This window comes from Sclerotinia sclerotiorum, genomic scaffold, assembly GCF_000146945.2.
Source record: "Sclerotinia sclerotiorum 1980 UF-70 scaffold_6 genomic scaffold, whole genome shotgun sequence".
Taxonomy (NCBI): domain Eukaryota; kingdom Fungi; phylum Ascomycota; class Leotiomycetes; order Helotiales; family Sclerotiniaceae; genus Sclerotinia; species Sclerotinia sclerotiorum.
Window position 1 is genome coordinate 1,699,147 of NW_001820830.1, and position 17,907 is coordinate 1,717,053.

Here is a 17,907-nt window from a genome sequence, read left to right on the forward strand (position 1 = left end):
TGAGGATGAAGTAAGTAATACCTCAGGTAATCCAAGTACCGAGGCTATCACGTGATAATTTGAGCCATCAAGGCTCGCTAGCTTATCAACACGTTTTTTTAAGATGAGGTAAACCGCATTCACACTAGCGCCTCTACGATAATTACCTAGTGTCAAAGTCATTCAGGTTCAACACAAAGAGTTTGTCACCTTCGCCCCAAACTCTTTCTTTTCATTTCATCTTCGATCCATCAACAACTTTTCATCCATTGTAAATACGACACACGCAATTGACACAACCACACCTCTACGACTCCGCGGTTTCGTATCAAAAAGAATATCACGATCGGGAAGATAATACTGTTGGGAAAGAAGCTGTGGAAGGAAATATTCATTTGGAGGAAAAGAATCATACAAAGAGAGAGCAGAGTGGATCGTCTTGGTGGTGCAATTGTTTGGTCTTGTGGAGGAAAGCGGCAGCTTCAAAGAAAGAGAAAGAAAGAAGAACATCACAATAGCAGTATTACTGCAATCTTGTACTATCATTTCCTTTTGAGAGAGCCTTTTTCTGTGTCACCAGAGTTATCTCCAGTGATTGCAATCAGATTTGATTTTACCTCGTTTCCCTGAACGAAGAAAAAAAAGAGAAGAATCTTGATATTGCACCGGTCGCATTCACGAAACATCCCTTCTACCCTTCCCCATTCCATCATATTAACTAATTCTCAAGCATTTGCTTGATATATTGAGTGCATCAGGAGAGTAGTTTGTTTTTCTGTACACACCAACGCAATCAGAAATTGTCAAGCTCAAGGATCAACAGCATCCTTAACAACTTCAACTTTGATCAACTTGACCAACCGCAATCATGTCGTCTTCAGTGTTCTTCAAATTCAGATCCCAAAAGGAGCCCTCTAGAGTTGAATTTGATGGTACTGGTATCTCTGTATTTGAGCTCAAGCGTGATATTATCATCAAGAGTGGATTAGGTGACGGAACCGATTTTGATCTCGTCATTTGCAATGAAGCAGACAATGAAGGTAAGAATTTTGTGTATCCCCACTAGATAATGATTCTGACCAATGTAGAATATGATGACGATACTACCGTTATTCCTCGGTCAACTTCGATCATCGCTCGTCGATTACCTTCACTCAAGCCGGGAGCAGGAAGAGCCGCAAGATACATGTCAGGGCAGATGCCGATAAAGCAGAAGACTTCGTCACGAAAAGAACAAGGGAAGCAGGCAAATGCGAAGGCTGTTGCATCTACACAAGGGCTGGCACAAATGGATAGTGCGATGACTGAGGAGCAGAAGATGGAAGCTATGTTCCAGGCCCAAAGTGATCAATGGACAGCACAGCAGGAAGATATGGCAAAGTAAGTTACTCATGTCTTTAACCTAGCAACATTTTCTAACAAGTTCATAGTCAAACACCAGTCTTCCGACCAGGTGGTAAGAAAGGTCAGCCTCCAGCAAACGTTCCGGATCATGAACCACCAACTGGATACATTTGTTATCGATGTGGAGAAAAAGGGCATTGGATTCAGGTTTGCCCTACGAACGATGATCCAAATTTCGATAACAAGGCACGAATTAAGCGTACAACTGGTATTCCAAGGTCTTTCCTGAAAACTGTAGAGAAGCCGGTGCAGTTGAGCAATGATGGTACATTGGATGATACAAAGACACCATCTGGTGTAATGGTAAATGCTGAGGGAGAGTTTGTCGTTGCTGAGCCTGATAAAGCGTCTTGGGAACAATTTCAAGCTAAAACCAAGTCGTCTGCCGCTGCCCAGAAAGCTGCTGCTTTAGGAGATAAAGTGTTGAGAGATAGAGGATTGGAATGCGCGCTCGACATGAGAATATTCATAGATCCAATGAAGACGCCCTGTTGTGAGAAGACGTACTGCAATGACTGCATTACTAATGCTCTTATCGAAAGCGATTTCACATGCCCTGGATGTCAGACTGATGGAGTATTGATTGATGATCTGAAGCCTGATGATGAGATGACCGCCAAGATCAAGACTTATTTGGAAGAGAAAGATGCAGCCACCAAAAAAGAAAAAGAAGAACAGAGAGCTAAAAGTCCTAGTGTAAAGTCCGATACTGTCACTACACCACCAATCAAAGCATCAAAACCCACGGGAAAGGCTAAATCACCAACGCCGAAACCATCACCTAAACCAAAATCACCTGAAGTGTCAAAGGTCTTGAAACGTAGTCCCACACAAGGAAAATCAACTATACCCGTCGTTGGTGTTCCAGGTGCACCTTCAGGCCCTCAGGGTAAAAAGCGACCTTCGGATGAATTACTAGAGAACCCTAAGATTCCCAAAGGACCAAAAGCTATGCGACAAAAGGAAGCTGCCATGATTCCTCAACAACAAAACATGATGAATGGTATGAACGGCTTTCTAAATATGAACAACATGCCGCCGCAATTCTACGGTAATGCAAACGGCTTCAACGCCGGCATGCCCAACATGAACATGATGAACAACTTCGGCATGGGCGGTATGAATCCAATGATGGGCATGAACCCCATGATGGGTATGAACTTTCCTAGTATGAATAACATGCCCATGTTCAACAACGCAAACGCTTTTGGCAATATGAATCCCATGATGACTGGAAATATGCCTCCAATGAATGGAATGGGTAGAGGAATGAATATGTCGAACGGGGCGGCAGGCGGATTTCCTAATCAGCAAAAGACAATTTTCGCGGAACCGCTACCGAATGAAGAGGACAATGCGTATTTCAGAAAACCGGTTAATCCACATAGACATGTGGGAAGACAAAGAAGGGCAAGACCAAGTGATTATCGGGAACTTTAAGAATTACGATACTAGCGTCATTTTTCTTCTATCGACTTTTAGCCTCCTCGGCTCCTTGCTTCGGATCGAAATACCGATACAGCATCCGTAAATCGCCACCTTCATCTTCTCACGGAATCGGATCATTTCAAAGCAAGCTGCCATTTTACTTTTCGCCTTCCATTGACAAAACTCAACTCAACACAAACAAAATCCGCATCGTCGCAAGATTTTGCTCAGGAAACTGTATTCTGTTTCCTTCTCTTTCTCTTCTTCTCTTTTAAACTATACGCACGCAACGAAACTCACTAGAAGCAAATGGGCATGGTACGGGCATGGCATCATAGGTGCACGGGAGGCATACTATACTATTTTGTTACTTGCTAGCGTAAATATTTTAAGAAACGCAGCATTTTATGGTGTTTAGGTGAATTTGGGTTTACGTACTGGCATTGGCATTGGGATTGGGATCGTTCATGTTTATTTTATTGCTTTTGGGTTCGCCAGTTCATGGCTATGTTTTTTTTTTTGTTTTTTTTGGTTGCATTTACATTTGCGTTTGAGGATGGGATGTATGCTTGCTTGCTTGCACTATATGATGGATGGATGGATGAATATGAGAATGAGGTGGTATTCTGCTGTGTTTATTTGTTGGCTTGTTGACTTGCTTTCGCGTATCAGAGGGGGGAGGGGGTGGATTTTTGAAATGTCCTTTTTGAGATGTTCTTTTTGTAGGGACGGAGGGAGGGATGATGGGTGCGGAGAAGTACATAACATGCATTCGGGTACATACTACAGATGATGAGAAAACCTTTAGCGAGTTAAAGCACCTGAATGGATAAATGGAGATGTTATTTTATTTGATTTGATTTGATTTGATTTGATTTCTTTCTTTCTCTTTGCGTGGTGATACTAATCAATCCTGAACTAATATCTTATATTTATATACCTAGTCTCTACCTCATCCCTTTTCATACTAGGTATCTTTCTATCTACTTATCTAGTGAGTTAAGTGTCTTTCTTCCCTCTCTTCATTTTCATTCACCCACCGTGTACTCTATAAAACCAAATACTCAAATACTCAATACTCAAATTCAAATCCAAATCACCTCAAATCCTTACTCCAGTCCCCAAAACTCCAATATCTCGGATAAGGTTTTGATGAAAGATGATGATGCATATAGATGAGTATATGCTTTTGATTTATTGAAAAAAAGCTTTAAAAGCTTTAGATATTATTGAAGGAGGAGGTAGTCAGTTTGGATTGATGGTGAGTAAGTGAGTGATTTGAGTGGGAGTGTGAGTGAGTGTGAATTGTATGATGGGGATTTGGGGTAGGGGTGTGAAAATTTATGGAGAGGGGGAAAGGGGGAAAGGGGGATTTTCAGTATTTAGGTGTGTATAGTTGGGTAACAGGGAGATTAGGTGGGGTATAGAGGGGGTTATGAGGCAAGTTAATGGAGGAGCACAGGGAGAAGGGCTCCGATTAGGAGGAGAATATGAGAGAATCGAGTGAATGATACGAATGTATTATAAACGAATATAAAGTAAGCCAGCGAAATCTCAATTTCAAAAGTAAACCATATGACCGAGTGAATCAAAAAAGGGGCAAAAACGGAGATTCAATCTGGATGAGTAAGGAATATCTATACTTTAGATACCTATTTAAAGAATCCTTTCCGTCTAGTAACAGAAAATCATTCTTAACACAGAGAGGACCAGTTTTGTCGATGTTCGCTGGTATCAAAAAGTTTCATGCAGGTTTAGTTGTGATGAAGTATGGGAGTGAGAATGGAGGTGAGATGGGAGTAGAATTTAATTTAGTGGAAAGTACTCTGGTTTGATGATAATGTAGGAGATTTTGGATTGATGTTAAGGTTTGGGATATGATAATAAAGGAACGCGTAGGCTATGGCGATGAATATCTAGTGAATAGTGAAATATAAGAGGATTCAGGAATTGACAATAATAAAAACGTTCAAAATTTCCGTCTAAAGTATCTAAAAGATTCCCCGTGGAATTAATTCATACGTATAAATTCATATGGATTGTATGTACACTCTAACAACAACTAGCTACAAAGAACTTTCCCATGTATTGGGGAACGTTCAGCAAATCATGGTCTTGATACAAAAAAAAGAGGTAGAGAATAAAGATTTATATACTTACATAACCTTTCCTGCAAGTATTATTTGGAAGAACAAGCCGTGGAGGGGGAATTCAAATAACGCTAGCGTTGATTTACCTTCCTCTATACTCATGCTTGGGAACTTCATCCAGCTTCAATTGGTTAGTCCCCCGTTTAATTCTGGTTAGCTCTATTGAAATTCATAATTTGTTTATATAAATTTACCTCTCTATGCTTTAGAAGAAGAAAAGTGTGGCGAAGCAACAATCAGAGGTGACTTCCATCTGCAAGTTATGGATGTTGCGGGGTGATTGGCTTTTGTTTTTTTGTTTTTGAGGAGGTAGTAGGGATATGTGGATAGGATTGGATGGAGGAAAGAGAAGAGATGACCTCTTAATACTTATTATCTTTTTGATAGCGAAAATAGATGATAACAATTTGGATTCCAGATGATGATAATTATGAAAGTACGACTGATAACAATAGAAAAGGAAGGAGATTTCGTGAATGAGATGAGATACTTCCCAAACCTCAAACCTCACCCTCATTCAATCTAATTTACTCAGTTTTATGACCTAAATTCCCGAAATCTTTATTCAGATAGGGCAGCGCTATATTAGCTTTTGTCATAGATCTACATGAATGATGGTCTAAGCTGGAATTTCCACGTTTGGGGATTCGAGCAGACGGAGTATGCGATTTTTTATACTACTCCCTGGAAAGGGAATAAATGCTTCTGAGTTGTGTGATTACTGATGTTATTGTAAGGCTGAATCTTGTGAGAAAAGGAAGTGCTCGGTGAGTTGTGAATGAGGAGATATAGTGAAGTGTTGAAACTTGGTACCTAGGTAGGTAGGAAGAATTCTAGGGGAAAAGTTGAGGATGAAGTGAATAGAAGGAAGATAATAGGTTTGAGTAGATCAAGAGCATGGTAGAAGTGAGTGGGAGCAGTATATAAGCGTCATTTTTCAAGCTTCTAGTAATTCAGAATATCAACATTAACAAGTACATACGTATTTCGGCTGATGCTTGTTTACACCTCTTGAATATTTCTTGCGTGAGGAAGAGTTTCCCGCATAGTATTGGAGTTGGATTCAGTATATTAAGGTAATATTATTGTCATTTTTATAGTTGCTATTGTCACTATATATAATATATACACATTTAAGAAACGACTTATCAAGCGATGAAGAAGAGTGAGGAGACAAAACTTTAAGCCCTAATTCTCCCCAACGTGCATTCACATTTCAAATATTGTAGAGATACAGGCTTCTGTCCAGATAATGTCAGTCCATTTCTCTGTTATGATTGCATTTTGATTTCAAGAAAACAACAAAGAGGAATATTCTTGTCTATTTATGCCGCAGTGTCTTAATCTTGTACATCGTGTGATTTAGAAACCCCTCAAATTCTAAAGTGTTGAGAAGGTGTCTTTCTTAATTCACTAACCACTTCTAAGCGTTGCGCCCGCATTTCATACCCCTCCTTTTGCCAGCTACCTACACAGTCAATTTCCACACTATTTTCTTATTTAAACTTTTCCAAGCAAGCGCTCAAGCAAAATATGTTCTTATAGGTGTTTGGGACCCTGAGATGTGTGTCTGGCCATCAAGATGTGTAGCGTTGTGGTTATTTTCTCCTGGATAACCTCCGGGAGCCATTGCTCATTGGGGTTTAGATTCAGGGAGCAGAAGATATTGTTGTCTAATTCTAGCTGTGGCAGTTTGATTTAGTGCTAAGGTTAATTTTGTGACAAAAGTAAGAACCAATGGCAACAATGAAGCGCAAAAATTAGAAGGGGGTTCATATCTTAAGCCTCGAGGACAGGCTATTCGCACTCCGGCACATGTATTTGGATTGACCGACAGCACTTTCATCATGACACTGCTTTGCCGACCATTACGAATAGTAAGGAGCGTTGAAAGGATCACAATGAAGTATTTAACAGGACTGTGGACCGTGATGCGGGGTACGTCTAGGTGAATTTCGATCCTGGTATCATGTAGAAGCCGGGTGCTTGTTTACTTCATTCACTGACAAGCTACGCATCTCACCCATCTTCTTCCAAAATAAAGTCTTTAAAAAGACTGGTGTATCAGTTACGAACCCCTAGAGATCTAGAAACCAAAAGTATTCAAGAAATAAAGGATCTCAAGTTCGCCTGGGTGACTATATCTACCTCAAATGCCAGAAATGGTTCTTGAGAAGGGATACTCCAAGTTTGTATAGGTATGGAGATGTAATGTGATATGGGATGACAATAGGTCATGCTCATTGTCCATGTTTTCAAGTGACTATTAATTGTGTAGATTCAATCTTTATGACAATATTCTCAGCAATAACAGTCATAAGAATATGAAAAGACGACGATTGGACGACATTTCACATTAAACACTACACATCGCCTTTTCCCAGCCCTCTTTTCCCCAACTAATTCCACACCCATTTCTCCTTTATTCCTTATGTTCTGTGTCTCTACACTGTAGAGAATACGGAGTTGGAAATGTAACCACAAGCTTTCTTTACTTCTTTCTACATGAGATAGAGAAGAGGTAAGCCCTGCTTCTTATACTTCTAGACCCAGAAGCTGTAAGTATGAGTGCGGTGTTAGGCAATGATAAGGAGTACCACCGGGCATATCTTTTTTATTCACTACATCTCCCAATACTGTTTCTTTCCAGCAGACTCATCTCACAATCTGGTATCGAAATGAAAAACTTTGGAAGGATTATGAGATCATGAAATACCAATGCCAAAGTTTCAGTGTAGTCACGTGGGCAGCGGCATTCAAGGGGGGAAAGTCTGAGCTGGTGCATAGTACATAGTACGTACGAAGACTATAGTACAATGGACCATTATTCTCATCTTTATTATTATTAATGCTAATAAAAAGACAATATACCATTCGATAGCAAGTGAAAAAAAGAAGGATATTAGATGAGATATAATATATCCCATTGATTCTCATCCTTATCATTCCTGGCCTACTTCCCATTCTGGTTTAATTCTGTGTGAACTGAGGTGGCGGGGCAAAAACTGTATTTATGTTCGCGTCTTCTCAGAATCGGGGAGATTCTAAAGGGGAATGAATGTATTGCCTTTTATGCGAGCGTGTTACGAATGTAAGACGCAAGACACAGGATAATCTAAGAGCGGAATAATATGCCCAGTTCCTGGAAACCTCTCTGTGTACCTATCCACTATTCTTTAAACTCAGATACTTTATATACTTAATGGTCGAATTTTCTCGACATTTGGTAGGCTTGCGGATGCAAAATGATTAGGTCTAAGATCAATTTTGGCAGTCCTCGGTTCAAATTTTAGGATAGCTAAATGAACAGATGGATGACTGGTTGATGTATAATAAGGAAATAAAAGGAAATTGATAGGGCGAGCTTGTATAGAGAATATATTTAGACTCGACAAGGTTTGTATCTCGAGACCATGTTAAAGCAAAAATGTTGAATGCTAAAAGTACTGCTGTATTTTGCGTGACAAAATTCAATAAATGGAAGGAATTACTTCTGACAGTGCGCTGACTACCGTTGTGAGTTTAAATAATTTAGCACAATAAGATGTCTGACTTACCAGGAGAAGAGGAATATAAATGACAATGAAGCTAAGGACTTGAACTGTTTGTGAATAAATAGAACTAAGTCTGGAGAATCAAAAGACTTCATTTATTAACTGGAACTGCTGAAAGCCCTTGTATGAGACCACCTATCATCACATAACCTGGCTTCAGATGATTATATCTCCCTACTCTCACCGACTCCCCGTTTTCCCATGCGTCACAAGTTACATGAGACACCACTCATCCTGATCCAACTTCCCATTCTCCGCTTTTTTGACGTCCCAAGCTCTTTTTTTAACCAGCACTTATATAGGGTGACCGTTCTTCAAATTCGCTATTGTTTGTTTCAAATCCCTTTTCTAGACAAATAAATTCTCTGACTTGAATCCGCGATCGAGCTTTTCCTACAGCACCCACATTCCAATATCATATATCAATTTTCCCAACTGACGTTGTCTCCTTTCTGCAAGGCTTCATTATTCTCGCTGTAAATGATGATCTCATCCGTGTTATAACCAAATTTTTCGTCCAAAAGAGGAATTCTGTTCCTTCATTCCGTTGGAATCTATATTTTACACCCGCCTTCTCAAGGTGCCATTTCCAAGGGTATATTCTACCACTCTAAATGATCATTACCATTGCAACTGAAAAAAAAAAGATAGAAATGAAGAATTACATGGCATCGTTCGTTCTTCTCAAGCTGTCCATAAGTCATTCCCAAGAAGTAGACGATATACAGCTTCAAAGCTTGGCCGTTGATTTACAGCCAGGGGTGGATTTGTGGCACTCAATGTGTATAACTTTCCAGTTAAAGGAAACTGCTTTGATTCGTCCAGATAACTTTCGAGAAAGAGATACGTCATGATCAACTCAATCCATTCAAGTCATTGTGTGTTAGAACTTTCTACCAATTCATGCAATTTCTAAAAGCGGTGGAAGGAATTTTAGCTAGTCGCCCCGCGAGCTTTGAAGACACACTTAAGTTCCATAGAAGTAAGTATAATTAGGCGCCTAAATTCTCTAAATTCTTAAAAACAAACCAAGCTCAAAACTCATAGGAGCATAATTGCGGCAAAACACTTGTCAGAAGCCATCTAACAGAGAAAAAAAATCATACCCGTGCTAATCACACCAACATCTGTGTACAGATTAGTAGTGGATACCTCGCGAAAAAGAAAGTATAAGCAAAAGATTTGAGCAAGAGAAAGATGGAGAGCAGTAATAGATTCCATGATCCTCGAATTTCAATATCAAGAGTAATGAGAAACCAGATCCTAGTTGTCCATCATCTCAAAGTTTTACGGCGCGTCGGATTTGACCTAGGACTTTGACCTCTTGTAGATTGAAACGTAAAAAAGATACGTGCCCATCACCAGAAAGGGTATCAAACCACGGGCCAGAATTCTCATAGCTACAAATGGAGAGGAAAGATATAATAATATCGGTATCACGGCTACCAAAGGAGTCAATCGTGCCGAAAGTTTGATCCGATAACGGAAGAGCAATCTACACAATTACCCATTCATTTAGATATCTTTTTACCCCCAATTCTCCAGGCGAATCCTAATCTTGGAAGATAAAGATATTGACACGTGCGGGTCACACTACATGAGCCATATGCGTGATGTATTTTATCTTGTGTATCTTCCACGGTTATCAGATGCCTAACTGTAACGTAGGACAAAATCTTCGATGCCTCGATCGGAATCGATTGCATCGAATAAATACACAATACATATACAATGCTGTTGTGCTTCAATGTCTATAATCGGCGATGATCATCAACTGAATGACCTGTAAGCGGCTGATAATATCAATAATGTCCGGTATATGAAAGCCAAAATGGACGTTGAAGGAAAGTTGAAGAAAATAATGCAAGATGTGTAGTACAGAGAGATGCGGACAAGGGGCGGCTCAACCAATACTCAAGTTGGTGGTACATCAAAAGGTTGTATTCTGCCAAGAATCTTTATTTTTTTGCCGAATGCGAATTTGAGCGGGGGGAAGAGGGGTTATCTGTGAGTATGGTGTGAAACTTCTGACGATGTTGTTCTCGCCAGCCTTGATAGCTGTCTTGTCAATTAGATTCGATCTAGAAGGATATGGTGGATTGTTCGGGAACTCGGGAGATGGATGGTATGCATCAGTGAGAACCGTTCCGTCTGCAATACGACAGCCGTCGTTCTCTGTGGCGTGGGATAATATTGATGATAACTTACTTTGGTAGGATTGAGGCAGGGTGGTTGGTAGAGTTGATGATGTAGTTGATGACTAAGCTAATGGAGGATCCAATTGTTGATTTGGATGTGCAGTGAGGAATAGGGGTCGGGTATCTCCAAGAATTGGTATAAATTTGGGTGACATATGAGGGGGACATGTGAATGGTGTCTCGCAGGACGAAAGATTTACGATAATCAGTGGTGGACTTACAGAGTACTCCTTCATTGTCACTAGCCGACAACTAATCTCTAATAATGTCACACCACTTAACCTACCAACTATACAGCTGTAATCTCTGTGTTGATCATACATGTACCTGCTGCTCTGATAGTTCCAGCTCATGTTTCAACTGAAAAGAAGCCCGTTGGATCTGATTAGTATTAAGGGGGAAGTACCAATGTCGTTCACTATGTGGATCAACAGTGGAGCTCAACGGCGATGGATTTACCATGCATCAGGGGCGGCCTATCGGTAATTGCCTTCTAGAAGTTTCAGATCTTCCGGTTGGAGAGAAATTTCCGAATTTTACTCAGCAAGATGGGTAGGATCTCTGACATACGTTTACGAGGAAATGTAGGTATGCCAAAGAGAAGAATGTTTCCAACCAGGAACACCAAAGATTTCGCTTTCGCAGAAGGCATGAACCCATTTATTTTTGTGTGGTGAAGCAAGTATTGGACTGTACGATGAAAAGATCCGGTTCCCCGGATTTAGCACTCTGTACTATGAACTGTAAATGGTATCGCGGACCCCCGCATTTACACGAGATCTTTACCTAATATGACACTTCCGAGCCGTGGAAGTTATCAAGGTGAAGCTTTTCAATCGGCATTGCCATGTGTCCGGTGTGTAGCTGCGCACGATATCTTTTTATTTTTTTTATTTTTTTTATTTTTTTTATTTTTTTTGAGTTTTGGTAAGCTATAAAGTCCTCGTCTTCATCCGTGGCCATTATGATGGCAATGGCTGTATCTTCCATTTACTTTCCCGGCGTTAGGCTTGAAAGTTGTAACCTGAAATACCATTGTTACTGTAGCATCAAGCATTGCAAAACGTATTATTAATGTTGGTTTGAAGATTGAGCTGGCGGGTTCTATGACTCCTTTTGCTCACCTCATCCCGTACCCGAGATGAGCGGAGTGTAGGGCCCGTTCTAGGTTCTCATGGTTGGATGAGACGCTGGTATGAGTGTGTCGTAAAAGCTGCAAACAAAAATAAAAACGGTCTTTCCACTGAACATACCACATCTTTCCCCTCGAGGTCTTCATTGGAGAATGCAATGAAATATTGAAAATTGGAGGTAAGCAGGCCAAGTAACTTGCTAAGGGCAGGTCTAGAGGTAGTTACGATTTGATTTCCACTTTCCAACCCCTTACGGCACATTCCAGTCCTGTCTCTTCCCCATGTTTTGGAAATCCACATATAAGGCCGAATGCAGCAAGATACCTATCTCAATCGTCTTCCCCAAATATGACAAGTCATATCGTGGGGGTTTTGTGCTATGATAAATCTGGCAGCAACAGTCGATGGCACCGACATCTAAGACAACACTCGAACAAAATCTAAAATCTACATACCTACCTAGATGAGCTGGCTCTAGAATTCGTTCCCATCAACACGAAAAAGAAAGGCGACGAATGAGGAAATTTAATAAATTCATATTTAGATTGCGAACATTATCGATCGTAACATTTGGCTTTCCGTGCAATGTTGCTTTCGCAACTTTACAGCTTCTGCCTAACGTACACGCTGACGCTCCCTTAACATTTGATTCGGTCAACATCCTTTCCACACCGCTATTCGAAAAAGATGAGATGAGATGAGAAAACCTCGGGACCGGTAGTGAAGAATATTAATGAACCACTGATATTGTATTCTTATTGCTGTCCTTGTACGGTACTGTTATGATTACGCACGTCCGGGTCTATCTACGGAGATCCAGATTGCACTAAATATATTACTACCGATAATACTTGGCGAGATGAAGGGGTTGATGAGACGGAGACCCAACTCAACCTGCAACCATTCGGAACATGACCGACTTCATACCAAAACAGAAGGGAAAGAACAATATTCAAGTCTCGGGCCGTAGTCTGAAGCCATAACCATCTTTTTTCCTTCTGGACAAAATATCAAGGGCAGAAGCAAAAAAAACACAAGCCAAGACATACATTACCACTCTAATGCCTACGGGTCGATGTTCCGGAAGCAACGTGTGGAATTGAAAAACGATTCAAACTCCACTTTCACACTTGTCCGTCTTCTTCTCCAATATCCATACATTATGCATGTCAACCCCACGAAATTCCATACCTTCACTGACATGCAAGGATGCAAAGCTGTTGCAGTAGTAAGGCTGGAAACAGCTCAACAACACAACATAATCCGACATGTTACATACAACCAAGAAACTGGGGATTAGCTTGAGATTGGATGAGAATCAACGAGATGCAATCATACAACGCATGCAGTATTTCTAGGGTTTCCTTGTATTAGAACGACAGTTCAAACAATATAGGAGTGTCCGGGGCACTCGGGTTCGAGAGGCTATATGCTAATATGGTAGTAATACACCGGAGATTTACAGTTTTTATTTCATTTTTTGCTGGTGCCGTTGCAATCATTTTTGCTTTACTGTTTATACTGCTTTTTCCCTTGAATTTATTGCAAACCCTCGCATCGCATAATGCCTCAGACCGATCATTGATCAAAGCCAGTAACGCACGCACAGCAACACGACTGAAATGATCCATACCCCTGGTTTGGTAAATTCGAACATTCTTGGTTGAGACTGGGGTAAATTGTGAGGCGGCTTTCCGAAGGGATGAGTGTCTTGAATTATTTTCCTTCCTTTTCGGTTTTGCCTTTGGATTTCTTTGTCAACATTTTTTTTTCTATCTGTGCTATGTTTGATAAGGGGAGTCACACCGGATATGATATGATTAATTTATCAAGGTTTCGTATGGTAGAAGTGAATACAAGATAAATTCATTCGTTTGCCCCCCGAGTTGATTAAATTTTTGTTTGGTTTTTAATTTGCAAGATTATTCCTCTTCAATGTTCGTTGGTTATTTGACTCTCCTATCTCACTCAGCTTCATAATAATCAAAACTATTTTTGCTTCATATCTGCGAGTGCGCCTGAGCAAAGCATCTCTGTTCTGTGGAAAAGCATCAAGTGTATCACCAATACGCACAATAAATCCATCCTTCCAGAAGGATCGTCAGCGCTTATCAACCTTCTCCCATTACCCCATACAAATCCAACGTCTTCTGGTGTGTACTAGCTGATTTCCCCAATATTTCCAATCCACCGCAAACTGACCCCAAACGTGTCAGCACACGTACATTCTACGGTAGTACCAGAAAAAAATACATAAAGGTCCAAGGTCTCCCGGCCTTTTCGCCCATATCTAAGCCAGACCTTCACTCCAACCTTTTACCTCTTCACATACAAGCGTCATCTCCATAGACCTCATCATACACCAATACTTCTTTAATCAAAGCTTAATACTAGTCGACTTCACATAATACTCAACATGCCTTCTCAGTCATCAACCACCACAATGGCTGTGCCCGTTCCTCGTCGCCGTCTCTCTCCACTTCTTACCTCTTCCACCTTTGGCGAAGATGTCAGTTTCCACCTTGACACTTTCAAGGCCAACGACGCCAAAAACAAAACTCAGTACACCTTCCACGAGAATGAGTACGCTCCACCTGCTCCTCCGCCACCAAGCCCAATCAATTTTCCCGCTGAAAGTTGGAGCACCGCTTGTCGAAGATAGATTTTTCTCTCTTCACTATCACAAATATCTGGGAGTTGCATGAGAGGAGTGTACGTTATTGCGCATGTAATCAAGTGAGGATACATACATTCGATGTATTTTCTTCAGCACTCATGATTACTCTCTGCATTTCGATTTTGCGTTTTGAATTCCGGATCATGCATCAGCAACAGTTTCTTGGCTCATTCACAACAGGAAACATGGCATATGGCAGACAGTATCTTGTTAATTGAGTGGACATAATTCAATCTTCATACAACATTCCGTACTCCATCTCCATACCAACAAGATCAACAGCTACAAAACCTTGGATAGGACATCGCTCACGCGTGCATTGGGATTTTCATTAGGAGTTATAAAAATGGAGGCAATTATAATGTTTTATTCGATTCATTCCTTGGATACCTTAGCAGAATATGACCTTTTAGTTATTGGGCTTTGCTTCTTTGGGTCTGCTTTCACGCTGCTGGCATGAGCGTTTATACATTTGGGGGAGTAAGGGAATGCAATGGAACTTGGATGTTTGGATGTATAAGGGCATTGTACATTATAGAGGTCTCTTTGAGGTAGGTTATGAATGAAAGCTTTGATTTTCCCCTAGGAAATGAGGTACTTTTTTCTGCTTGAATTTTACTATGGGTAAATAGTGCTATTGTGATGAGAATTTCCCTTAAGTTCCATTTCTCCCCATTCCCTGCGCATCAAATAACAGTCCATGATATTCCTTACATACCATTCTTAGTTCTCATTTTATCTACCCCATTCCATCCCCGAATGATTCCCGTCAACAAACTACCCCGAGTCTCACCCCCACAATTCACCATGTGCAAATCCGGGGAAGCAAGGAATACGAACATGCATGCGAAAGATTTCAAACACGAAATCTAGATTCCATAATCTCATTACGATATATTTTTCTGATAGTGGCTTGATAATGGCTTGATTTTAATAATAAGTAAATTTGTACGCTAACAGCATGAACCAAAAAAAGTTGCATGCATACCGAACCGATTCGGCTCGGGAGGAGGTTGAGGGGGAATGCAGACACTTGCTTTTTTGAGGGGAAATTTAGGAAATGTAGTTTTATTTTTGGGGACGGCAATATATTTCCTTTTTTATTATTTGATTCTTCTATTACCCTTAAAGGCATTCAGATATTCATGATATACTCATATTGCGCCTTAACCATAATGGGCAAGTCCAGCCTTAAACTCCTGATACAGAAAGTGGGGGAGATAGTGACATACACGTGATGGTGGGGCATTGGGAGGACAAGCATGCAAGCTTATCTCTCCTCAGTTCCGAGAGCAACTCTCCAACAACATCCTACATGCCGTAGTGTCGGGCTCAGATATCCATCATGACAGCCGCAGATGGAATCCCAGGTCAAGCAGGGCTTCCGACCCCCAATCCCACAAAATCTTTCTGGCATAGTGAACCTTCGAAGATCTTGCTAGGTCACAAGACCACCGAGAAACTTCCTCCGAGTGCAGATGTGATTATTATTGGAAGTGGAATTGCGGGGACTTCGGCGGCCCATTGGCTAAGAGAACATAGGGAGGGGAAGAATCTTAACATAGTGATGTTGGAGGCGAGAGAAGCTTGTTGGGGAGCGACGGGTAGAGTGAGTTAGGCTTATCAGGAGGTTACACATTTGACCGTTCAAAAGCTGACATACTTCCATAAATTCAGAATGGAGGACATTGCCAACCCCTTGTGTACGCTTCACCACCTGCAGTTGGGGCTTTCGAAGTGAGAAACTATGAGGACATCAAGTCTTTCGTCGCGGAGAATGATATTCAATGTGACTGGAGGTCATTATCCAGCTGTCACTCTTACATGTCGGAAGATCAATTTGAACAAGCTGCCAAAGTTGCAGAAGCACTCAAGGTTCTAGACTCAAAGTTGGGCGATCTAGTAACCATCGTCAGCAAAAATTCTAGAAATCCCTCACTATCTGACCTCCGAATTCCTACAGCGGCTGGCGCTATCATAACCTCCAAAGCTGCTTCTCTCTGGCCTTATAAATTAGTCTCCTGGATTCTCGAACATTTGATTTCTAAGAATGATTCCACAAGTTCCCCAATATTTAACCTCCAAACTTCAACGCCTGTAACCAGCCTTCAAAAGTCATCTTCAGCATGGATCATCCACACTCCTTGTGGCCAAATTTCAGCTCCCAAAGTCCTTCTTACAACAAACGCCTATACATCTCATCTCCTTCCCTCATTTACAGACCTTATCGTTGCCGTCCGCGGAGAAATGTCTTCCCTTCTTCCTCCATCCTCCATGTCACCATCCACAGAATCCTCATATAAACCCCTCGAGTACTCCTACAGTATCATGGGCCACGCAGGTCAAAACATAAATCGAGATGATTATCTCGTCCAACGACCTTTTTCGACAACTTCATCACAAAATCGATCCGGAGGCGAACTTATGTTCGGCGGTGGTCGTCAATATGCCACCGAAGCTGGCATGGGTGTCTTCGACGACTCATCAATTGATCCTCCGGCAGCAGACTATCTCCGCCGCGAACTACCTCGTGCATTGAATCTTCACAACAACCAAGAGAAACTGAAGGCTACTTATGAGTGGAGCGGGATTATGGGATTTAGTAGAGATAATTCGCCTTGGGTGGGGAATGTCAGTGAGAAATTGGGAGGTGGAGATGGGTTGTATGTTTGCGCTGGATTTACTGGACATGGTATGCCGACGGCGAGGTTGAGTGCGAAGGCGGTGGTGGAGTTGATGATGGGAGAGGAGGTGGAGAATGTTGATTTACCGCGTAGGTATGTACTAAGTGATGAAAGGGTGGAGAGGGTGAGGGTGTTGGATGTGGTTAAGATTGCGGATGAGATGGGCCATTTTTAATAGGATGATGGACGGGTTTTTGGTTAAGTCTAGTACCCTACTTTCCGGCCACCCCCTAATTCCGGTCACCTTTTTGTTACGAGGTTTGCCGTCTAGATCACGTGGGAGTGCTCTAGGCTCTCGAGGTGGTTTATAACTAGGCGTCAAGCAGGGTCTTAAGTAATGACAAATAATGATATGCAATTCGTAACTAATAGTAGAGTATACTAAATGATTGATCTTGATCTTGAGCACGAAGCTCTATACAAAGGGAATCCATCTTGATTATATAGACCTTCGTGCCTCCTTAAAAAACCGATGGCTATGAGCCCGACAAATCGATCACCGCAAAGCCGATCTCGATTTGTCGGTTTCTTGATCATGTGATCAAGAACGTGACCTATGTTACTGTCCGACGTAACAATAGGGCAGAACTGAGGCTATATTGGTCTTGTATATGAATCACTCACTATCTAAGTTCTAGTGAAGTGCGAAGCTCTCCTATAGAGAGCTTCTCAATCTAGTCCTAATAGGACTAGTACCCTG

At 41.2% G+C, this 17,907-nt stretch overlaps 6 protein-coding genes across 6 annotated transcripts; 5 read left to right on the plus strand and 1 right to left on the minus strand.

Moving 5' to 3' along the window:
- Positions 1–847: 847 nt before the first annotated feature.
- SS1G_05474 (hypothetical protein) lies at positions 848–2,823 on the plus strand (the record flags this gene model as incomplete). Its single annotated transcript, XM_001593996.1, has 3 exons — positions 848–1,019; positions 1,068–1,359; positions 1,410–2,823. 3 exons carry the CDS (start codon positions 848–850, stop codon positions 2,821–2,823), a joined length of 1,878 nt encoding a protein of 625 aa, XP_001594046.1.
- A 3,985-nt stretch (positions 2,824–6,808) lies between these two features.
- On the plus strand, positions 6,809–7,416 carry SS1G_05475 (predicted protein; the record flags this gene model as incomplete). Its single annotated transcript, XM_001593997.1, has 2 exons — positions 6,809–6,899; positions 7,283–7,416. 2 exons carry the CDS (start codon positions 6,809–6,811, stop codon positions 7,414–7,416), a joined length of 225 nt encoding a protein of 74 aa, XP_001594047.1.
- Positions 7,417–13,008: 5,592 nt separating this feature from the next.
- On the plus strand, positions 13,009–13,146 carry SS1G_05476 (predicted protein; the record flags this gene model as incomplete). The annotated part of the gene is made up of 1 exon (XM_001593998.1): positions 13,009–13,146. One exon carries the CDS (start codon positions 13,009–13,011, stop codon positions 13,144–13,146), a length of 138 nt encoding a protein of 45 aa, XP_001594048.1.
- Positions 13,147–14,262: 1,116 nt separating this feature from the next.
- On the plus strand, positions 14,263–14,508 carry SS1G_05477 (hypothetical protein; the record flags this gene model as incomplete). Its single annotated transcript, XM_001593999.1, has 1 exon — positions 14,263–14,508. The coding sequence occupies one exon, from the start codon at positions 14,263–14,265 to the stop codon at positions 14,506–14,508; it is 246 nt and encodes an 81-aa protein (XP_001594049.1).
- Positions 14,509–14,932: 424 nt separating this feature from the next.
- SS1G_05478 (predicted protein) lies at positions 14,933–15,365 on the minus strand (the record flags this gene model as incomplete). Its single annotated transcript, XM_001594000.1, has 3 exons — positions 14,933–15,022; positions 15,122–15,141; positions 15,242–15,365. The coding sequence occupies 3 exons, from the start codon at positions 15,363–15,365 to the stop codon at positions 14,933–14,935; spliced, it is 234 nt and encodes a 77-aa protein (XP_001594050.1).
- A 503-nt stretch (positions 15,366–15,868) lies between these two features.
- On the plus strand, positions 15,869–17,382 carry SS1G_05479 (hypothetical protein; the record flags this gene model as incomplete). The annotated part of the gene is made up of 2 exons (XM_001594001.1): positions 15,869–16,132; positions 16,201–17,382. The coding sequence occupies 2 exons, from the start codon at positions 15,869–15,871 to the stop codon at positions 17,380–17,382; spliced, it is 1,446 nt and encodes a 481-aa protein (XP_001594051.1).
- Positions 17,383–17,907: the final 525 nt, after the last annotated feature.